Source organism: Entelurus aequoreus, linkage group LG11, assembly GCF_033978785.1.
Source record: "Entelurus aequoreus isolate RoL-2023_Sb linkage group LG11, RoL_Eaeq_v1.1, whole genome shotgun sequence".
In the NCBI taxonomy this organism is placed as follows: domain Eukaryota; kingdom Metazoa; phylum Chordata; class Actinopteri; order Syngnathiformes; family Syngnathidae; genus Entelurus; species Entelurus aequoreus.
This window is the reverse complement of record NC_084741.1, coordinates 72,925,155-72,942,753: the sequence shown is the minus strand read 5'-3', so window position 1 is coordinate 72,942,753 and position 17,599 is coordinate 72,925,155. Positions and strand designations below refer to the sequence as shown.

Sequence of the window (17,599 nt, the reverse complement as noted above, 5' to 3'; positions counted from 1 at the left end):
GCGCACTGGTGTAAGTGTGCTGAGAGGACATATTCCAGTCAGAGATGGTGGGAGGAGGGAGGAGCGAAGAGTGGCATTGAGCTCCTGGATAGTAGTTTTTTAATCTGCCGTAGAAAAACAGCCGAGCTGAGACGTTTGACTCTTGTTTAAGCAGGACAGCGAAGGTAAGACGAGCAAAAGGACAGAATTAATTTAAAGTGAAGGAAGTGTTTTGAGTGTGTTTGTGAACTCCCTGAACTCTCCCTCGAGGGGAGGAAATGCTAGACAAGAGTGTGATTGCTTGCTTGCTACAAACGTGTGTATTTGTAAAGGCTGCCACTGATCAATGAACATGTAACCTAAGTATATTCACAAAGAATCAAGCAATCTGTGCTGATCGGTCAACTGTGGTGTTTCTCCCAGCTTCACGGTAGCTCCCGTATGAAAAGTTGTTGCAGCTTGCAGCAGCGCATTTATCAGCATTCCTCTGTGGAAGTGTATTTAATTTATAATCCCCACAGGCTGCATAGTGTATACTTTGTATGCTTCAGCTTCTGATTTGCTGTCGGGTTGACATCTGTTGGCAGCAAGCTTCCTTGTAAGGTGTTGAACCTTTAGGCCTCAAAGGTTACCTGGTTTTAAGTCACAGCCGTCAGGCATTTAGAAGGTCGCGAAGTGCAAAATAAATCCTTACTTCTTGTCTGGGTTTGCTATTTAGTTTTTTCTTTTTCTTTTTGCAGTCGATGCACCTAACGCTTGCTTGTTTGTATTTCACAATAAGGTGATTATAAGAAACTGTCCAGTGTTTCCCATAAACTGCCAAGATACCTGTGGTGGTGGGGGCGTGGTCACCATGACATCATCGAGTAATTTGCATAATTTACTACAATGATATGATTTTCTCTAAAAAGGCTAAAAAAATGTATACTTACTAATTAATAATAACAGTTTTGTTTTAAACGTCCATCCATCCATCCATTTTACAATATAATTACAACACTTTATGTACATATTTATATACAGATTTGAACAATAAGTTATTCACTGAAATATATTTATTAATTGTGATTCTTACAAAAAATATATCTTATAAAATATAAAAGCTAAAATGTCTCATAAAGCTCTGCCCCTTTAATTAGTGCATACTAAATAATTTAACTTTAGCCTACTACTACAGGCATATTATTTACCAGCAACATAAAGTGAAACAGAGGCAGAGGTGTCCTGCCACAGTCAGTAACAAATAAACAGAAAACAGTAGTGGTGGTAGATAGACACAGAGCTTCATCAAACATCTGATCCACTGAACAAAGAGCTCCAAAAATCTTGAACTTTAGACTGCCATCAGTTTTACTCCCTACACTTAACCATGTGTTTCCTACTGCCTGCAGACTTTGCACCCTTTGTTATATACACATGTTGTGTTTCTAATATAAATACATTTAATAAAGTCAAATACAAATAAGGCAACAAGAGAAGTATCCTACACTTCTCTTTTGTAAAGTAAATCTGAACAGCCGATATGGGCATCTACATCAACTATATGATTTGCCTGAGACTCTGGAGAGGACAAAAAAAATTTTTTTTTTTTTTTAATTTTTAATTTTATTTTTTATTTTTTTATTTGTGGCGGAGGTAAATCTTTCGTGGCAGGCCGCCACAAATAAATGAATGTGTGGGAAACACTGCTGTCCAAAATGATAATAGCGTAGAACATCTTTGGAAGCATATGAGTTGTAAAGTAGCTATTGGACATCTGGACAAGACTGGAATAATTATTTGAAGAAGTTATGTAGAAATGCATTAAGGCTGCGTCAATATTTGGTACTTCACTCCTTAATTAGCATTGATAGCACTCTGTTTCAAAGGAGTCTCAGTTTGTTACCTCTTGAAGTTAGTTTCCTACCCTGTGATTAAATTGTGTCAAACTTGACCTAGTTTTCTCATAGCAATATCTCAAACTTTCCCCTTAACAGTAGTGTTGCCGAAGGGTATCGGACCCCTAACAGACCGGGCAGTGGAAAATCAAGCCATGCCAACACCAACCGTTGGAGACAGACCTCCCAGACAAAGGGGGCGTAAACCCGGGCGCAGGAAAACCAAGGGGGCTTGGAATCAGAAGACCTCAGGGGCTTTAGGACCAACGAGTGTCCAGGCTACTACCAAAGACCTTGAACCCATTAAGATCCCCAAGAAACGTGGGCCCAAGCCTGGACGTAAGGTAGGCTAGACACGTGTGACAAGTAGCACGCTGGCAAGTCCCCACTAACATCTATTTGGGTATGTTACCGTATTTGCAGTTGAGTTGGGTAAAGAAAGCCGACTGGCTGAAAGACGCTATGGCAGGACCCGGGCGGCCAGCTGCAGGTCCAGGACGACCCCGCGGAAGATTGCCGGACAACTGGGCCCAAAGGATAGCCCTTCAGCAGCCCCAGTCCACACCTATCAAGATCCCCCAAAAAAGAGGGCCCAAACCTGGCAGCAAGGTAGACGTCACTTACACAACAAACCTGGGCTTGTTTTCTGATGGAAGCCTTAAGCTTCAACAATAATGTTAGCAGCGAAGGATTTGTTCATTTATGCTGCCAACCAGCGAACGTTGCCAATTCAATATCGATTTCTTCAGACATTCCTTGGCCTGTGGCTTTACTTTGTTGACTTCAGCTGTTCTCCGTTGTAAAGAATAGTACAAACGCCTCTTTGTCCAGAGAAAACCTCGCCTGGTGCCTAATCCAGTCCCCACGTCTCCAACCAGCAGCATGCCAGAGCCTGACACCAGCACCATCATCCTCGACAACGCCACCATCCCCAACTCTGCACTACAAGCCCCCACAGGTACCATAAAACATATTGCCATGAATCCTCTTCTATTATTTCTCTAAACCAAATAGAGGCTGTTGAAAGTAGGGCTGGGCGATATGGTCTTTTTTTAATATCTCGATATTTTTAGTCCATGTCACGATACACCATATATATCTGGATATTTTGCCTTAGCCTTGAATGAACACTTGATGCATATAATCCCAGCAGTATGATGATTCTATGTGTCTACATTAAAACATTCTTCTTCATACTGCATTAATATATGCTCATTTTAAACGTTCATGCAGAGAGGGAAATCACAACTAAAAGTGTATTTATGAAACAGTTATTAAGCAGTGGCACAAACATTCATGTCATTTCAAAACAGAAAGTGCAAGATTTTTTAAAACAAGCTGTTAGTGCACTTTTGCGCATGATGTCACTAAGTTGACATATCAAAACAACACTAAATTAAAGTGCACTTTTTGTACAGAACGCCACTACAATAGTTTAAAACAAATAAAGTGCACTTTTGTGCATGATGTCACACAAGATATTTCAATAAATGTCAAATAAAAATGAGCTGCATAATAGGAAATCAAATCCTTCGCTATGTGGTAGGTTCCTGCGGACGTTATCTCCTTCTGTTGTTGACTATTTTTTTCATACGGTGTTGATGTGGAAATGGTTGCCTCCGCATTTTGTGGGTGTGGCACCAAACGGAGATGTTGACATGCAGAGTTTCAAGCACTCTTCATTCTCTAGCGGGTGACTTTTCAAATGATGCTACAAATTAGCAGTAATGCTACTTTTTGTAGCAACGCTTTTGCCCCACACTTGATAAATTACGGTTGTCTGTTCGACATCTTCCCGCTTGAAGCCAAACCACCGCCAGACGATGGACCCCGTGCTGTTTTTCTTGGGAATTAATTCTTCCTTCATTTGTTACCAGATTCGCACCTTCTTTCTCTCGCACCACACCGCTAGCATCACAGCTAACGTTACCCATGCTACCTCTCTGCTCCGCGAGGGCGTATACGTATGTGACGTATGTAAGAAGGTGCGCTTGTTTAAGTCTCTGTGAGAAGGAGAGACAACAAAGAGTGAGAAACACCTGTAGTATAATGCCTGCAGCTAAAAGCAACTGCCTGAGAACGTATACCGTATTTTTCGGACTATAAGTCGCTCTGGAGTATAAGTCGTACCGGCCGAAAATGCATAATAAAGAAGGAAAAAAACATATATAAGTCGCACTGGAGTATAAGTTGCATTTTTTGGGGAAATGTATTTGATAAAAGCCAACAGCAAGAATATACATTTGAAAGGCAATTTAAAATGTCTAAAGAATAGTGAACAACAGGCTGAATAAGTGTACGTTATATGAGGCATAAATAACCAACTGGTATGTTAACGTAACATATTATGGTAAGAGTCATTCAAATAACTATAACATATAGAACATGCTATACGTTTACCAAACAATCTGTCACTCCTAATCGCTAAATCCCATGAAATCTTATACGTCTAGTCTCTTATACGTGAATGAGCTAAATAATATTAGTTGATATTTTACGCTAATGTGTTAATAATGTCACACATAAGTCGCTCCTGAGTATAAGTCGCACCCCCGGCCAAACTATGAAAAAAACTGCGATTTATATTCCGAAAAATACGGTTCTCCAATATCACGATATTGTCATTTTCTATATCGCACAACCCGCGATATATCGAGTATATTGATATATCGCCCAGCCCTAGTTGAAAGCTTGCTAGCGTAAAGATTTGGAGTGCATGAAAAAGTGAGAAGGAAACAGTATCTCTCTTTGACTTTTTTAACTAGCGGTGTAGCAACATTTTAAAGTTAAAGTAGAGAGAATTAAAGCTGCTGGATGCTGACCGTAATCGAAACAATGCATTCTGAGGTTTCCTACAGCCACAGACTCACCTCCTTGTCTTTGTCCCCACTCTCAGTTTGTGTTTACCTAAACAAGTATGGCAAAGTGGGACCACATCTGGACCAGCGGCGTGTCCAGAAGCTCCCAGACCACTTCGGCCCAGGTCGCGCGTCCTCCGTGCTTCAGCAGTGTGTCCAAGCTTGCATGGACTCCGCCCATAACCAGGCGACCGTCTTCTCCTGCCTCAAGCCCGGCCAGGGGGGCGAGGTGGTTTCAGGTAAGAATGATACAATGAACTGTAGTTTGAATACAGCAGATGTATTTTCTTTTTTTTATATGAAATTCCACGTTTATGAATGTCCACCAGCCGTCTTCAATCAGCAGCACCACACGCTGACGCTGCCCACCGTCGGCAGCGTCACGTACGCCCTCCGCTTCCTGGAAAAGCTCTGCCATAACCTCCACTGTGACCCCCTGTTTGGCAGTCAGCCTGTGGCCAGAGAAAGCCTGCACTACGACGGGCGCACCTACACTACAGGCCAGTCCCCACAATGTTTCATTTTGTTCCTTCAAAGCAATTACTGACAATTAGCAATATAACATGGGAAAGTGAACAAGAAAATGACGGCTATCACTTCTCTGCTCTTAGACAGTGGCAGTTTGGGAGATAACCTGACGACGGGTTCTGGGCAAGGCACCAAGAGGCTCCTGCAGGACTCTAACATCAGTATCCGATCCTCAAAACTGGCCAAGATTTCCCGTTCATCGACTGATGGTAATTAAACTTTATTATAAATAATGCTGTCTGCCATGTGTCGTAATGGATGTCTTTACCACAACGCACACCACCCTGCATACATGGCATCTGTAAAGCTAAGTTAAAAATACTTCTCAAAGGTCCTACAATATTGTTTGAAATTATTATAGTGATATTGTTGAATGTGCTTAAAAGTACTTATACACACTGAAATATTCTGACTAAGTTATATTTTTTAAACATAATACAAAATATCAATACAAAGTGTCAAGACAGAATAAACTCTGTGCTGCTGCAGAAACAGAGATACAGTCTATAGGTCCCTAAGATAAATAGATATCTAATGTATTCATATATATATATATATATATCGTATACCGTAATTTCCGGACTATAAGCCGCTACTTTTTCCCCTCGTTCTGGTCCCTGCGGCTTATACAAGGGTGCGGCTTATTTACGGCCTGTTCTTCTCCGACACCGACGAAGAGGATTTCGGTGGTTTTAGTACGCAGGAGGAAGACGATGACACAATGATTAAAGACTGACTTTTCATATACCGGTAGGCTGGTTATTTTGATAACGTACAGGCGAGCACTATGTATTACTTTGCACCGTTGTATTATTTGTACTCTGCACGAATGCTGTTCGCCATGTCAAAGATGTGAAAGTTTGATTGAATGATTGAATGATTTTTTGTTAATAAATGGGACGCTTTGCGTTCCCAAACAGTCATCTCAGTCCCGACAATCCCCTCCGTGGTAGCAGGAACCCCTATATATTACGCTAATTACACATCAAAACCCTGCGGCTTATAGTCGGGTGCGGCTTATATATGGAGCAATCTGTATTTTCCCCTAAATTTAGCTGGTGCGGCTTATAGTCCGGAAATTACGGTATATAACCTAATCATATTGTTTCTTCAACTTAGAAATAGATAACCTTTTTTTCCGCCCTTCTCTGGGATTATATTCCCAGTTTTGATCTCGGACGTCTGGTCACTTACAGCATATAAGAATATTATATTACTGTTAAGCAAACTATGAATAATAAAACACGCCAGAAGAAAAACATGTGTCCTTTATCATAGCTACACGTATGACAAAAAACGTGTGAAAATCAGTAGTATTCAGTGAGGTAAGATGAATCAAATGTGCTGACGGTTCATTGCTCCTGCCAAATGAATTGCACTGAGTGGAGCGGATCACCACTCCAAGATGGCGGCCCCGCGTCTTGTCCGCGCCAGTAGGCAGAAGCGCTGGATGCTGCGTCTACTTATAAGATGTCTATGACTACAACAAACATTTTTAGTCAACACAAATTAACGCCGATTTTTGTATTATAGCCATGAGCAAAGAAAAATCCTTAAATTACCCGCACCGTTTTATAAGCCGCAGGGTTCAAAGTGTAGGAAAAAAGTAGCAACTTATAGTTCGGAATGTACGGTGTAGCCTGCTGGAGACCATCTCATCACAAAGAAACAACATAATTAAATTATGGGGAGTTGTATTTTTCATGGCAGCACGGTGGAGAGGGGTTAGTGCGTCTGCCTCACAATACGAAGGTCCTGAGTAGTCGTGAGTTCAATCCCGGGCTCGGGATCTTTCTGTGTGGAGTTTGCATGTTCTCCCCGTGACTGCGTGGGTTCCCTCCGGGTACTCCGGCTTCCTCCCACCTCCAAAGACATGCACCTGGGGATAGGCCCCTCCCACCTCCAAAGACATGCACCTGGGGATAGGTTGATTGGCAACACTAAATTGGCCCTAGTGTGTGAATGTGAGTGTGAATGTTGTCTTGTCTATCTGTGTTGGCCCTGCGATGAGGTGGCGACTTGTCCAGGGTGTACCCCGCCTTCCGCCCGATTGTAGCTGAGATAGGCTCCAGCGCCCCTTGCGACCCCGAAGGGAATAAGCGGTAGAGAATGGATGGATGGAAGTTAACCCGGCCGTATTGGCATGTGTTGCAATGTTAAGATTTCATCATTGGTATATAAACTATCAGATGTATTTTTCATGCACTTATTTTTGCTGTATTTATCTGCCACACGTGGAGGGTTAAGATAGGTTGGGGACCCTTGCCATAAGGGACCTTTTTAAAGCGAAAGCGCTGAAGCCCAAACTGGATTTACAGATGCCCAAACTCACTGCAGTTGAGCAACTCAACTGATGATATTTTTTGATATCCAGTTGCTCTCAAGCTCAGTTAAGTTTAAGTGAGACATTTGTTTGCACAGTCTGTAGTTTGCACCTGATTAAAAAAGATGGTGGTAAAACAGGACCTGCACGGTTACTCTCAACTTTTAATCAGCTTTGTGTTTCCTTGGATTACAGTTAACTTAATGACGAGTCATTTATTCATTTAAACACTCTCCCTCTCCCAACACAATCACCTCTTAGGTATATTTCACTTTATCTGCATTAAATGTTGTTTATTTCATCAGTGGCTTTTACTGTCCTACTCAGGGGAATGCCTGGAGAGCAGTGTCATGGCGGCAGCAGAGCACTTAAAGAAGAGACCCCTCTCTCCCAAATCTTTGACGCAGAAGTCTGCAGTGCGTCATGTCAGCTCGTCAGGTACACACACACATACCTGAACAGTCAGCAGATGGATGACTTCGGTGCTCCTTCAGGCTCTGGCAGTTTTCGGGAGAGCCCCAAGCCCAGCGGTCAGGACCCCAACCTTTGGAGCGTAGAGGAAGTCATGCGGTACATCCGGGACATCGACCCCGTGCTGGCGCCGTACGCCGACCTGTTCAGGAAACACGTACGCATACCGTTACTGTAATTATTACCAGGGGTGTATTTGTATTTGTGCATTCGTAATTAGGGTCCTAGAAACTTGACATGAATTTCTCTCACGTCACAACTTTAGGAAGTCCACGGTTGGTAACTTAATAGATGTCTGGCATTTATCGACGACCGCCATTCTGTCGCTTTGTGAAAATGGCAGCCAAGAAGTGTTTTTCTGGTGTAAGAATCGTGTATCTAGAGCAGGGGTGCCCACACTTTTTCTGCAGGCAAACTACTTTTCAATTGACCAAATCGAGTGGATCTACCTCATTCATATATAACGTATTTTTTGGACTATAAGTCGCAGTTTTTTTCATAGTTTGGCCGGGGGTGCGACTTATACTCAGGAGCGACTTATGTGTGAAATGATGAACACTTTAGCGTAAAATATCAAATAATATTATTGATGTCATTCACGTAAGAGACTAGACGTATAAGATTTCATGGGATTTAGCGATTAGGAGTGACAGATTGTTTGGTAAACGTATAGCATGTTCTATATGTTATAGTTATTTGAATGACTCTTACCATAATATGTTACGTTAACATACCAGTTGGTTATTTATGCCTCATATAACGTACACTTATTCAGCCTGTTGTTCACTATTCTTTAGACATTTTAAATTGCCTTTCAAATGTCTATTCTTGGTGTTGGCTTTTATCAAATACATTTCCCCCACTTATACTCCAGTGCGACTTATATATGTTTTTTTCCTTCTTTATTATGCATTTTCGGCCGGTGCGACTTATACTCCGGAGCGACTTATACTATGGAAAATATGGTATATATATTAGGGCTGTCCGATATTATCGGCCGATAAATGCTTTAAAATGTAATATCGGAAATTATCGGTATCGGTTTAAAAAGTAAAATGTATGACTTTTTAAAAGGCCGCTGTGTACACGGACGTAGGAGAAGTACAGAGCGCCAATAAACCTTTAAAGGCACTGCCTTTGCGTGCCGACCCAGTCACATAATATCTACGGTTTTTCACACACACAAGTGAATGCAAAGCATACTTGGTCAACAGCCATACAGGTCACACTGAGGGTGTCCGTATAAACAACTTTAACACTGTTACAAATATGCGCCACACTGTGAACCCACACCAAACAAGAATGACAAACACATTTCGGGAGAACATCCACACCGTAACACAACATAACAAATACCCAGAACCCCTTGCAGCACTAACTCTTCCGGGACGCTACAATGTACACCCCCCCCCAACCCCGCCCACCTCAACCTCCTCATGCTTTCTCAGGGAGAGCATGTCCCAAATTCCAAGCTGCTGTTTTGAGGCCTGTTAAAAAAAATTATGCACTTTGTGACTTCAATAATAAATATGGCAGTGCCATGTTGGCCCTTTTTTCCATAACTTGAGTTGATTTATTTTGGAAAACCTTGTTACATTGTTTAATGCATCCAGCGGGGCATCACAACAAAATTAGGCATAATAATGTGTTAATTCCACGACTGAATATATCGGTATCGGTTGATATCGGAATCGGTAATTAAGAGTTGGACAATACCGGATATCGTCAAAAAAGCCATTATCGGACATCTCTAATATATATACAGTATATATAATTTATATTTATTTATTTATGAAAGAGAGGTTAACAAGTTAAAGGTGTTTAATGATAATACAAGCATGTTTACATTCCTTTCTTTCATGAAGACAAGAATATAAGTTGCTGTATTACCTGATTGTGATGACTTGCATTGATTGGAATCAGACAGTAGTGATGATAACGTCCACATTTTCAAATGGAGGAGAAAAAAAGTCCTCCTTTCTGTCCAATACCACATGAAAGTGGTTGCTTTTTCCTTATTTGTCCAGCTTCCATACTCGTTTTTATACACTTTACAAGAAATACATTGGCGGCAAACTCCGTAGCTTGCTAGCTTGTGCACGGCAGCTTTTTGAGACTCTTATTTTGTTCGCGCAGGCAGGATAAAGCAACGCTTTTATTGTGAAGATAGAAACTGTGCAGTCGGCCTTTAGAGTTTTGACGGCAGAATTTATTAACGTGGACCCCGACTTAAACAAGTTGAAAAACTTATTCGGGTGTTACCATTTAGTGGTCAATTGTACGGAATATGTACTGTACTGTGCAATCTACTAATAAAAGTTTCAATCAATCAATCAACCAATCAATCAATCAAGGTACGGCGAGAGAGTCTGTTGTGAGAGTTTCAGAAAGCTGCCGTGCACAAGCTAGCAAGCTACGGAGTTTGCCGCCAATGTATTTCTTGTAAAGTGTGGAAAAAAAGAGTCTGGGAGTTGGACAAATAAGATGGCAAAAAGCAACCACTTTCATGTGGTATTGGACAGAAAGGAGGACTTTTTTTCTCCTCCATTTGAAAATGTGGACGTTATCATCACTACTGTCTGATTCCAATCAATGCAAGTCATCACAATCAGGTAATACACCAACTTATATTCTTGTCTTCATGAAAGAAAGGAATGTAAACATGCTTGTATTATCATTAAACACCTTTTAACTTGCTAACAAAAACCTCTCTTTCATAAATAAATAAATATAAATGATATATATGAATGAGGTAGATCACCTCCGCTTGGTCAATTGAAAAGTAGCTCGCCTGCAGAAAAAGTGTGGGTACCCCTGCCTAAAATGATTTACATGATACATTACATTTACACACGGAAAGCTCTAGAACAGGGGTGTCAAACACATTGGGGCCACATGGAGGAAAATCTATTCCCAAGTGGACCGGACTGGTAAAATCATGGCATGATAACTTAAAAATAAAGACAAATTCACATTGTTTTCTTTGTTTGAAAATAGAGCAGGCACATTCTGAAAATGTACAAATCATAATGTTGTTTTTTTTACACTTACTGTACATGTTAAAGGTAATAGTATTCTATCTTCATTTGTCGTTATTTATACTTTGTGTCAAGTAGGTGAAATTGAGTCTGGCAAAGTTTTGAAATGCTCCCTTCGGTGTTAATTTTTAATCCATCAAAAGATTAAATGAATAATATCAAATTTTCCTCAACTGATGTACTAACATCATGTGGTGTATTCTGTACATATGTCGCATCATCTACAACAAAACGTGTGAATTTAGACTCCTTTCTTTAATCACACGTGCAGTTAGAAGGGGATACATATTATTTCAGCATATTTATGTGCGCCCAGAAAAGGTGTCCCCAGTCATAAGTACAACACGAAATGTACCAATTATCCCAAAAAAAATTTTGGGGGCGGGGGCGTTTAGAAATGTCCTAGGTTACATTACCAACAACACATTTGACAATCAAAGCATAAACGTAACAATCCACATTTTGTATATTATCACTAATAAGCAGTGAAAGTACATACTGTCCAAACATGTGTTGCCTCTCTTTTAATACAGCACCCTCTTGAAGCAGTGACATCTAGTGGACACATTTAGAACAACAGTTTGCTTCATTCAAATATTTCAGCCCATTTTTACACTTAGCAAACTCATCCCGCTGGCCGGATAAAACCTGTTCAGCCATACGTTTTGACACCCCTGCAGTGAGCGAACTTGTCCAAAAGATGGCGCCATCCATACCACAAACGATACACCTTTTTTCAGTGTCTTTTTTTAAACTACAGTCATGGCCAAAAATATTGGCACCCCTGCGTTTCTGTCAGATAGTGCACCACTTCTTCCAGAAGATTGTTGAAATTACAAATGCTTTGGTATTCACATGTGTATTTCTTTACTTTGCAACACACACAAAAAAGGCCAAATTTCATATTATTTTACACAGAACTCGAAAATGGACTGGACAAAATGATTGGCACCTTATCAAAATTGTTTAAAAAAATAGTTGTATTCTAAGCATGTGATGCTCCCTTAATTTTTAATTTAAAAAAATTCAAGTTAAAGTAGTCACACCATACTTGCCAACCCTCCCGATTTTCCCGGGAGACTCACGAATTTCAGTGCCCCTCCCGAAAATCTCCCGGGGCAACCATTCTCCCGAATTTATCCCGATTTCCACCCGGACAACAATATTGGTGGCGTGCCGTTAGCGTCCTCTACAACCTGTCGTCACGCCTGCTTTTTCTCCATACAAACAGTGTGCCGGCCCAGTTACATAATATATGCGGCTTACACACACACACAAGCGAATGCAAAGCATACTTGATCAATAGCCATACAGGTCACACTGATAAACAACTTTAACACTGTTACAAATATGCGCCACACTGTGAACCCAAACAAGAATGACAAACACATTTCGGGAGAACATCCGCACCGTAACACAACAGAACAAATACCCAGAACCCCTTGCAGCACTAACTCTTCCGGGATGCTACAATATACACCCCCGCCCACCTCAACCTCCTCATGCTCTCTCAGGGAGAGCATGTCCCAAATTCCAAGCTGCCGTTTTGAGGCAAGTTAAAAAAAATAATGCACTTTGTGACTTCAATAATAAATATGGCAGTGCCATGTTGCCATTTTTTTCCCCCACAACTTGAGTTGATTTATTTTGGAAAACCTTGTTACATTGTTTAATGCAGGGGTGTCCAAAGTGCGGCCCGGGGGCCATTTGTGTCATTTTTTAACGGCACATTTTAAAAATGTAATTGAAAAAAATGTAAAACATGATAAGTGCTATAAAAGAGCAAACAGGTGAAATGTAACAAGAAAATGTCGCAATGTTTACTCTAATAACACAAAGCTGCCATGCAGGCTGTTTCTTTCTTTAAAAAATAATAATGAATCAAAATCAATGTCATTATGAATTATTGACCTATTCAAGGCTCCAATTACGTCACATTTGAGATATTTTTGGGGAAAATGTTGCATATTTTGTGTTTGCCATATAAAAAACGGAGCTGTTTTTTTTTAAAGAAGGGCCAAAAACGAACAAACGAAAAACATAAACAACAATAAAACGTATAATTGACGGATAGATCTGAAGTTGATCTCGAGATTATTGTGTTAAAAGTAACCAGTAAAAAAAAAAATAGAATTTATTTTTTAACACTATAATTATTTGAATCCTCAATAAATTTAGTGTGATTTGTTTTTAAGTGTCATTGCTCAAAAAATAATAATGAATTAAAATCAATGTTGTTATGAGTTATTTACCTTTTTAAGGCTCCAATTATTAAGTAATCTCAAATATTCCACTTAAAAATGTTATTGTGTGAAAATATTGCATATTTTGTATTTTTTCCATAAAAAAACAGGGTTTTCTTTGACAACAAGAGCATACAACTTCAATCTTTAAAACCGTTATATTGACAGATAGACCTAATGTTGATCTAGACCAGGGGTCACCAACCTTTTTGAAACCAAGATCTACTTCTTGGGTAGTGATTAATGTGAAGGGCTACCAGTTTGATACACTTAAATAAATTGCCAGAAATAGCCAATTTGCTCAATTTACCTTTAACTCTATGTTATTATTAATAATTAATGATATTTACACTTAATTGAACGGTTTAAAAGAGAAGAAAACACGAAAAAAATGACAATTAAATTTTGAAACATAGTTTATCTTCAATTTCGACTCTTTAAAATTCAAAATTCAACCGAAAAAAAGAAGAGAAAAACTTAAAAAAAAGAATCATTAGTAATTTTTCCTGATTAAGATTAATTTTAGAATTTTGATGACATGTTTTAAATAGGTTAAAATCCAATCTGCACTTTGTTAGAATATATAACAAATTGGACCAAGCTATATTTCTAACAAAGACAAATCATTATTTCTTCTAGATTTTGCAGAACAAAAATTTTAAAAGAATTTCAAAAGACTTTGAAATAGGATTTAAATTTGATTCTACAGATTTTCGAGATTTGCCAGAATTTTTTTTTTTTAATTTTAATCATAATAAGTTTGAAGAAATATTTCACAAATATTCTTCGTCGAAAAAACAGAAGCTAAAATGAAGAATTAAATTAAAATGTATTTGTTATTCTTTACAATAAAAAATTTTTTTTTACTTGAACATTGATTTAAGTTGTCAGGAAAGAAGAGGAAGAAATTCAAAAGGTAGAAAGGTATATGTGTTTAAAAATCCTAAAATAAATTTTAAGGTTGTATTTTTTCTCTAAAATTGTCTTTCTGAAAGTTATAAGAAGCAAAGTAAAGAAAATAATTAATTTATTTAAACAAGTGAAGACCAAGTCTTTAAAATATTTTCTTGGATTTTCAAATTCTATTTGAGTTTTGTCTCTCTTAGAATTAAAAATGTCGGGCAAAGCGAGACCAGCTTGCTAGTAAATAAATACAATTTAAAAAATAGAGGCAGCTCACTGGTAAGTGCTGCTATTTGAGCTATTTTTAGAACAGGCCAGCGGGCTACTCATCTGGTCCTTACGGGCTACCTGGTGCCCGCGGGCACCATGTTGGTGACCCCTGCTCTAGACATTTAAAACTTGAATAATAATAAAAATAATAATACTGAATAATGACATGTTTTTAATATTTTTTTGACCAAAACCCTTTGGAGTCCCCGGGATCAAGCCTGAGTGGAGGCCTAAATGTATATTTTTTATACATATATTGTATTGGTTTTTAAAATAAAAAATATCAAAATGGCCCCCGCTTGCTTTGATTTTTCAGAGTGCGGCCCTCAGTGGAAAAAGTTTGGACACCCCTGCTTTAATGTATCCAGCGGGGCATCACAACAAAATTAGGCATAATAATGTGTTGATTCCACGACTGTGTATATCGGCATCGGTAATTAAGAGTTGGACTATATCGGATATCGGCAAAAAAGCCATTATCGGTAGAGATGTCCGATAATATCGGTCTGCCGATATTATCGGCCGATAAATGCGTTAAAATGTAATATCGGAAATTATCGGTATCGGTTTTTTTATTATCAGTATCGGGGCTTTTTGTTTTTGTTTTATTAAATCCACATAAAAAACACAAGATACACTTACAATTAGTGCACCAACCCAAAAAACCTCCCTCCCCCATTTACACTCATTCACACAAAAGGGTTGTTTCTTTCTGTTATTAATATTCTGCTTCCTACATTATATATCAATATATATCAATACAGTCTGCAAGGGATACAGTCCGTAAGCACACATGATTGTGTGTACTGCTGCTCCACTAATAGTACTAACCTTTAACACTTCATTTTACACATTTTCATTCATTACTAGTTTCTATGTAACTGTTTTTATTAGGGATGTCCGATAATATCGGCCTGCCGATATTATCGGCCGATAAATGCGTTAAAATGTAATATCGGAAATTATCGGTATCGTTTTTTTTATTATCTGTATCGGTTTTTTTTTTTGTTTTTTTTATTAAATCAACATAAAAAACACAAGATACACTTACAATTAGTGCACCAACCCAAAAAACCTCCCTCCCCCCATTTCTTTCTGTTATCAATATTCTGCTTCCTACATTATATATCAATATATATCAATACAGTCTGCAAGGGATACAGTCCGTAAGCACACATGATTGTGCGTGCTGCTGCTCCACTAATAGTACTAACCTTTAACACTTCATTTTACTCATTTTCATTAATTACTAGTTTCTATGTAACTGTTTTTATATTGTTTTACTTTCTTTTTTATTCAAGAAAATGTTTTTAATTTAGTTATCTTATTTTTTTTTTTTTAAAGTACCTTATCTTCACCATACCTGGTTGTCCAAATTAGGCATAATAATGTGTTAATTCCACGACTGCATATATCGGTTGATATCGGTATCGGTAATTAAAGAGTTGGACAATATCGGAATATCGGATATCGGCAAAAAGCCATTATCGGACATCCCTAGTTTTTATATTGTTTTACTTTCTTTTTTATTCAAGAAAATGTTTTTAATTTATTTATCTTATTTTATTTGATTCATTTTTTAAAAAAGTACCTTATCTTCACCATACCTGGTTGTCCAAATTAGGCATAATAATGTGTTAATTCCACGACTGTATATATCGGTTGATATCGGTTGATATCGGTATCGGTAATTAAAGAGTTGGACAATATCGGCATATCGGATATCGGCAAAAAGCCATTATCGGACATCCCTAATTATCGGACATCTCTAATTTCAACAATTTCCTGGGAGAAGTGGTGTGTTATCTGTAGGGGTGCCAATATTTTTGGCCATGACTGTATTTGCATTATGGTCGCCAAGAAAGAAAAATCCATGAATTAGTCACACCAGATAATAAGCTGCTGGGTTTAAAGCGTGGGGGGGGGGGGGGAGTTGCAGCTCATAGTGGTGTTTACGGCGTACTGTTCCACCCCTTCTAATGACACGTGCCCTCGGAATGTTGGGCGAGCGCTGAATGACGTGGCCTTCCTTTGCCGCAGGAGATTGACGGCAAAGCGCTGCTGTTGCTGCGCAGCGACGTGATGATGAAGTACATGGGCCTGAAGCTGGGCCCCGCCCTCAAGCTCACCTTTCACATCGACAAGCTGAAAAGGGCGTGAGGGGGGGTCGGAGGAGGACCCGACGAGCAGTATTTGGGCACACGTTACGCCGACGCCACATCTTCTTTGGAATGTCATCAGCCTCATCTAATGAGGGCCTTCTTATTCCGCGTAGCACACGCCAGCCTCAAGGCAGCATGCTTTGTATTCCGTGTATGTCCAACTTCACACCAGCATTTCAACCGGAACTGGCATATTTTTACATGGCCCATTTTTTTTACATTTTGTACATTTCACCTTTTTCTACTTGAATTTCGCCTTCTTAAATGATGAAATCGCTACATGCATCCCAATAATTTGGAGTGCTTTTTTACACGGGTCTCTTTTTGAGGCTCGCACAACATCACATTTGTATGATTAAATTATCATCTGAAAACAATTCTTGAGAATATTTCCATGGAAAAGTATTTCTTGTTATTGACGTCGTAAGTTTTGTTATTTGTACTTTTTTTAATTGTTTTGATACTATATTATTATAACGGTTCCTACCTAAAGAGGACTATCATGTGTAACAATGTTCACTACATAAATAATGGAGGAACTTTTAATGGGTGATTTGATGTGATTAGTAATACACACATGCTACATTAAATACAACTACCCTATTTCCTTGAATTGGCGCCGGGAATATGGTATTTGCATGCCTCCAATTACAGCCGGGTCAAACTCGTTTCGCAAAATAATTAGCGCATGCTTGGCACTTCCGCCGGGTCAAATATGAGTCATTAAATGACTCCCGTTTCCTGGTGGTAGAGGGCGCTAGTGATCCTTCTTGCGACTGCTGGTACTGCAGAAGAAGACAACCGGCAGCAAGAGTGCGCAGCCATTGTTTGCTTGGACTTTTACCATGGAGGATTACATATCTAAAATAAAACAGTTTTCTAAACTGGACTTTCAATGGAAGCAGGAGGTAATACTTAAAAGGAAGATCTCCATCGAGACAGAGAGA

At 39.1% G+C, this 17,599-nt stretch overlaps 1 protein-coding gene across 2 annotated transcripts in view; it reads left to right on the top strand.

Moving 5' to 3' along the window:
* The window catches only part of LOC133660448 (polycomb protein SCMH1-like), a 31,379-nt gene extending 13,780 nt beyond the window's left edge, over positions 1-17,599 (top strand). Inside the window, exons 9-17 of one of the 2 annotated variants that reach the window (XM_062063954.1) lie at positions 1,956-2,200; positions 2,280-2,465; positions 2,688-2,814; positions 4,753-4,953; positions 5,044-5,214; positions 5,326-5,451; positions 7,893-8,003; positions 8,060-8,193; positions 16,531-17,599. In XM_062063954.1, the coding sequence (XP_061919938.1) occupies positions 1,956-2,200; positions 2,280-2,465; positions 2,688-2,814; positions 4,753-4,953; positions 5,044-5,214; positions 5,326-5,451; positions 7,893-8,003; positions 8,060-8,193; positions 16,531-16,650 (1,421 nt within the window). In that variant the 3' untranslated portion in view covers positions 16,651-17,599. The remainder of the gene's footprint in view (positions 1-1,955; positions 2,201-2,279; positions 2,466-2,687; positions 2,815-4,752; positions 4,954-5,043; positions 5,215-5,325; positions 5,452-7,892; positions 8,004-8,059; positions 8,194-16,530) is intronic. The other variant, XM_062063953.1, reaches the window with a different exon arrangement.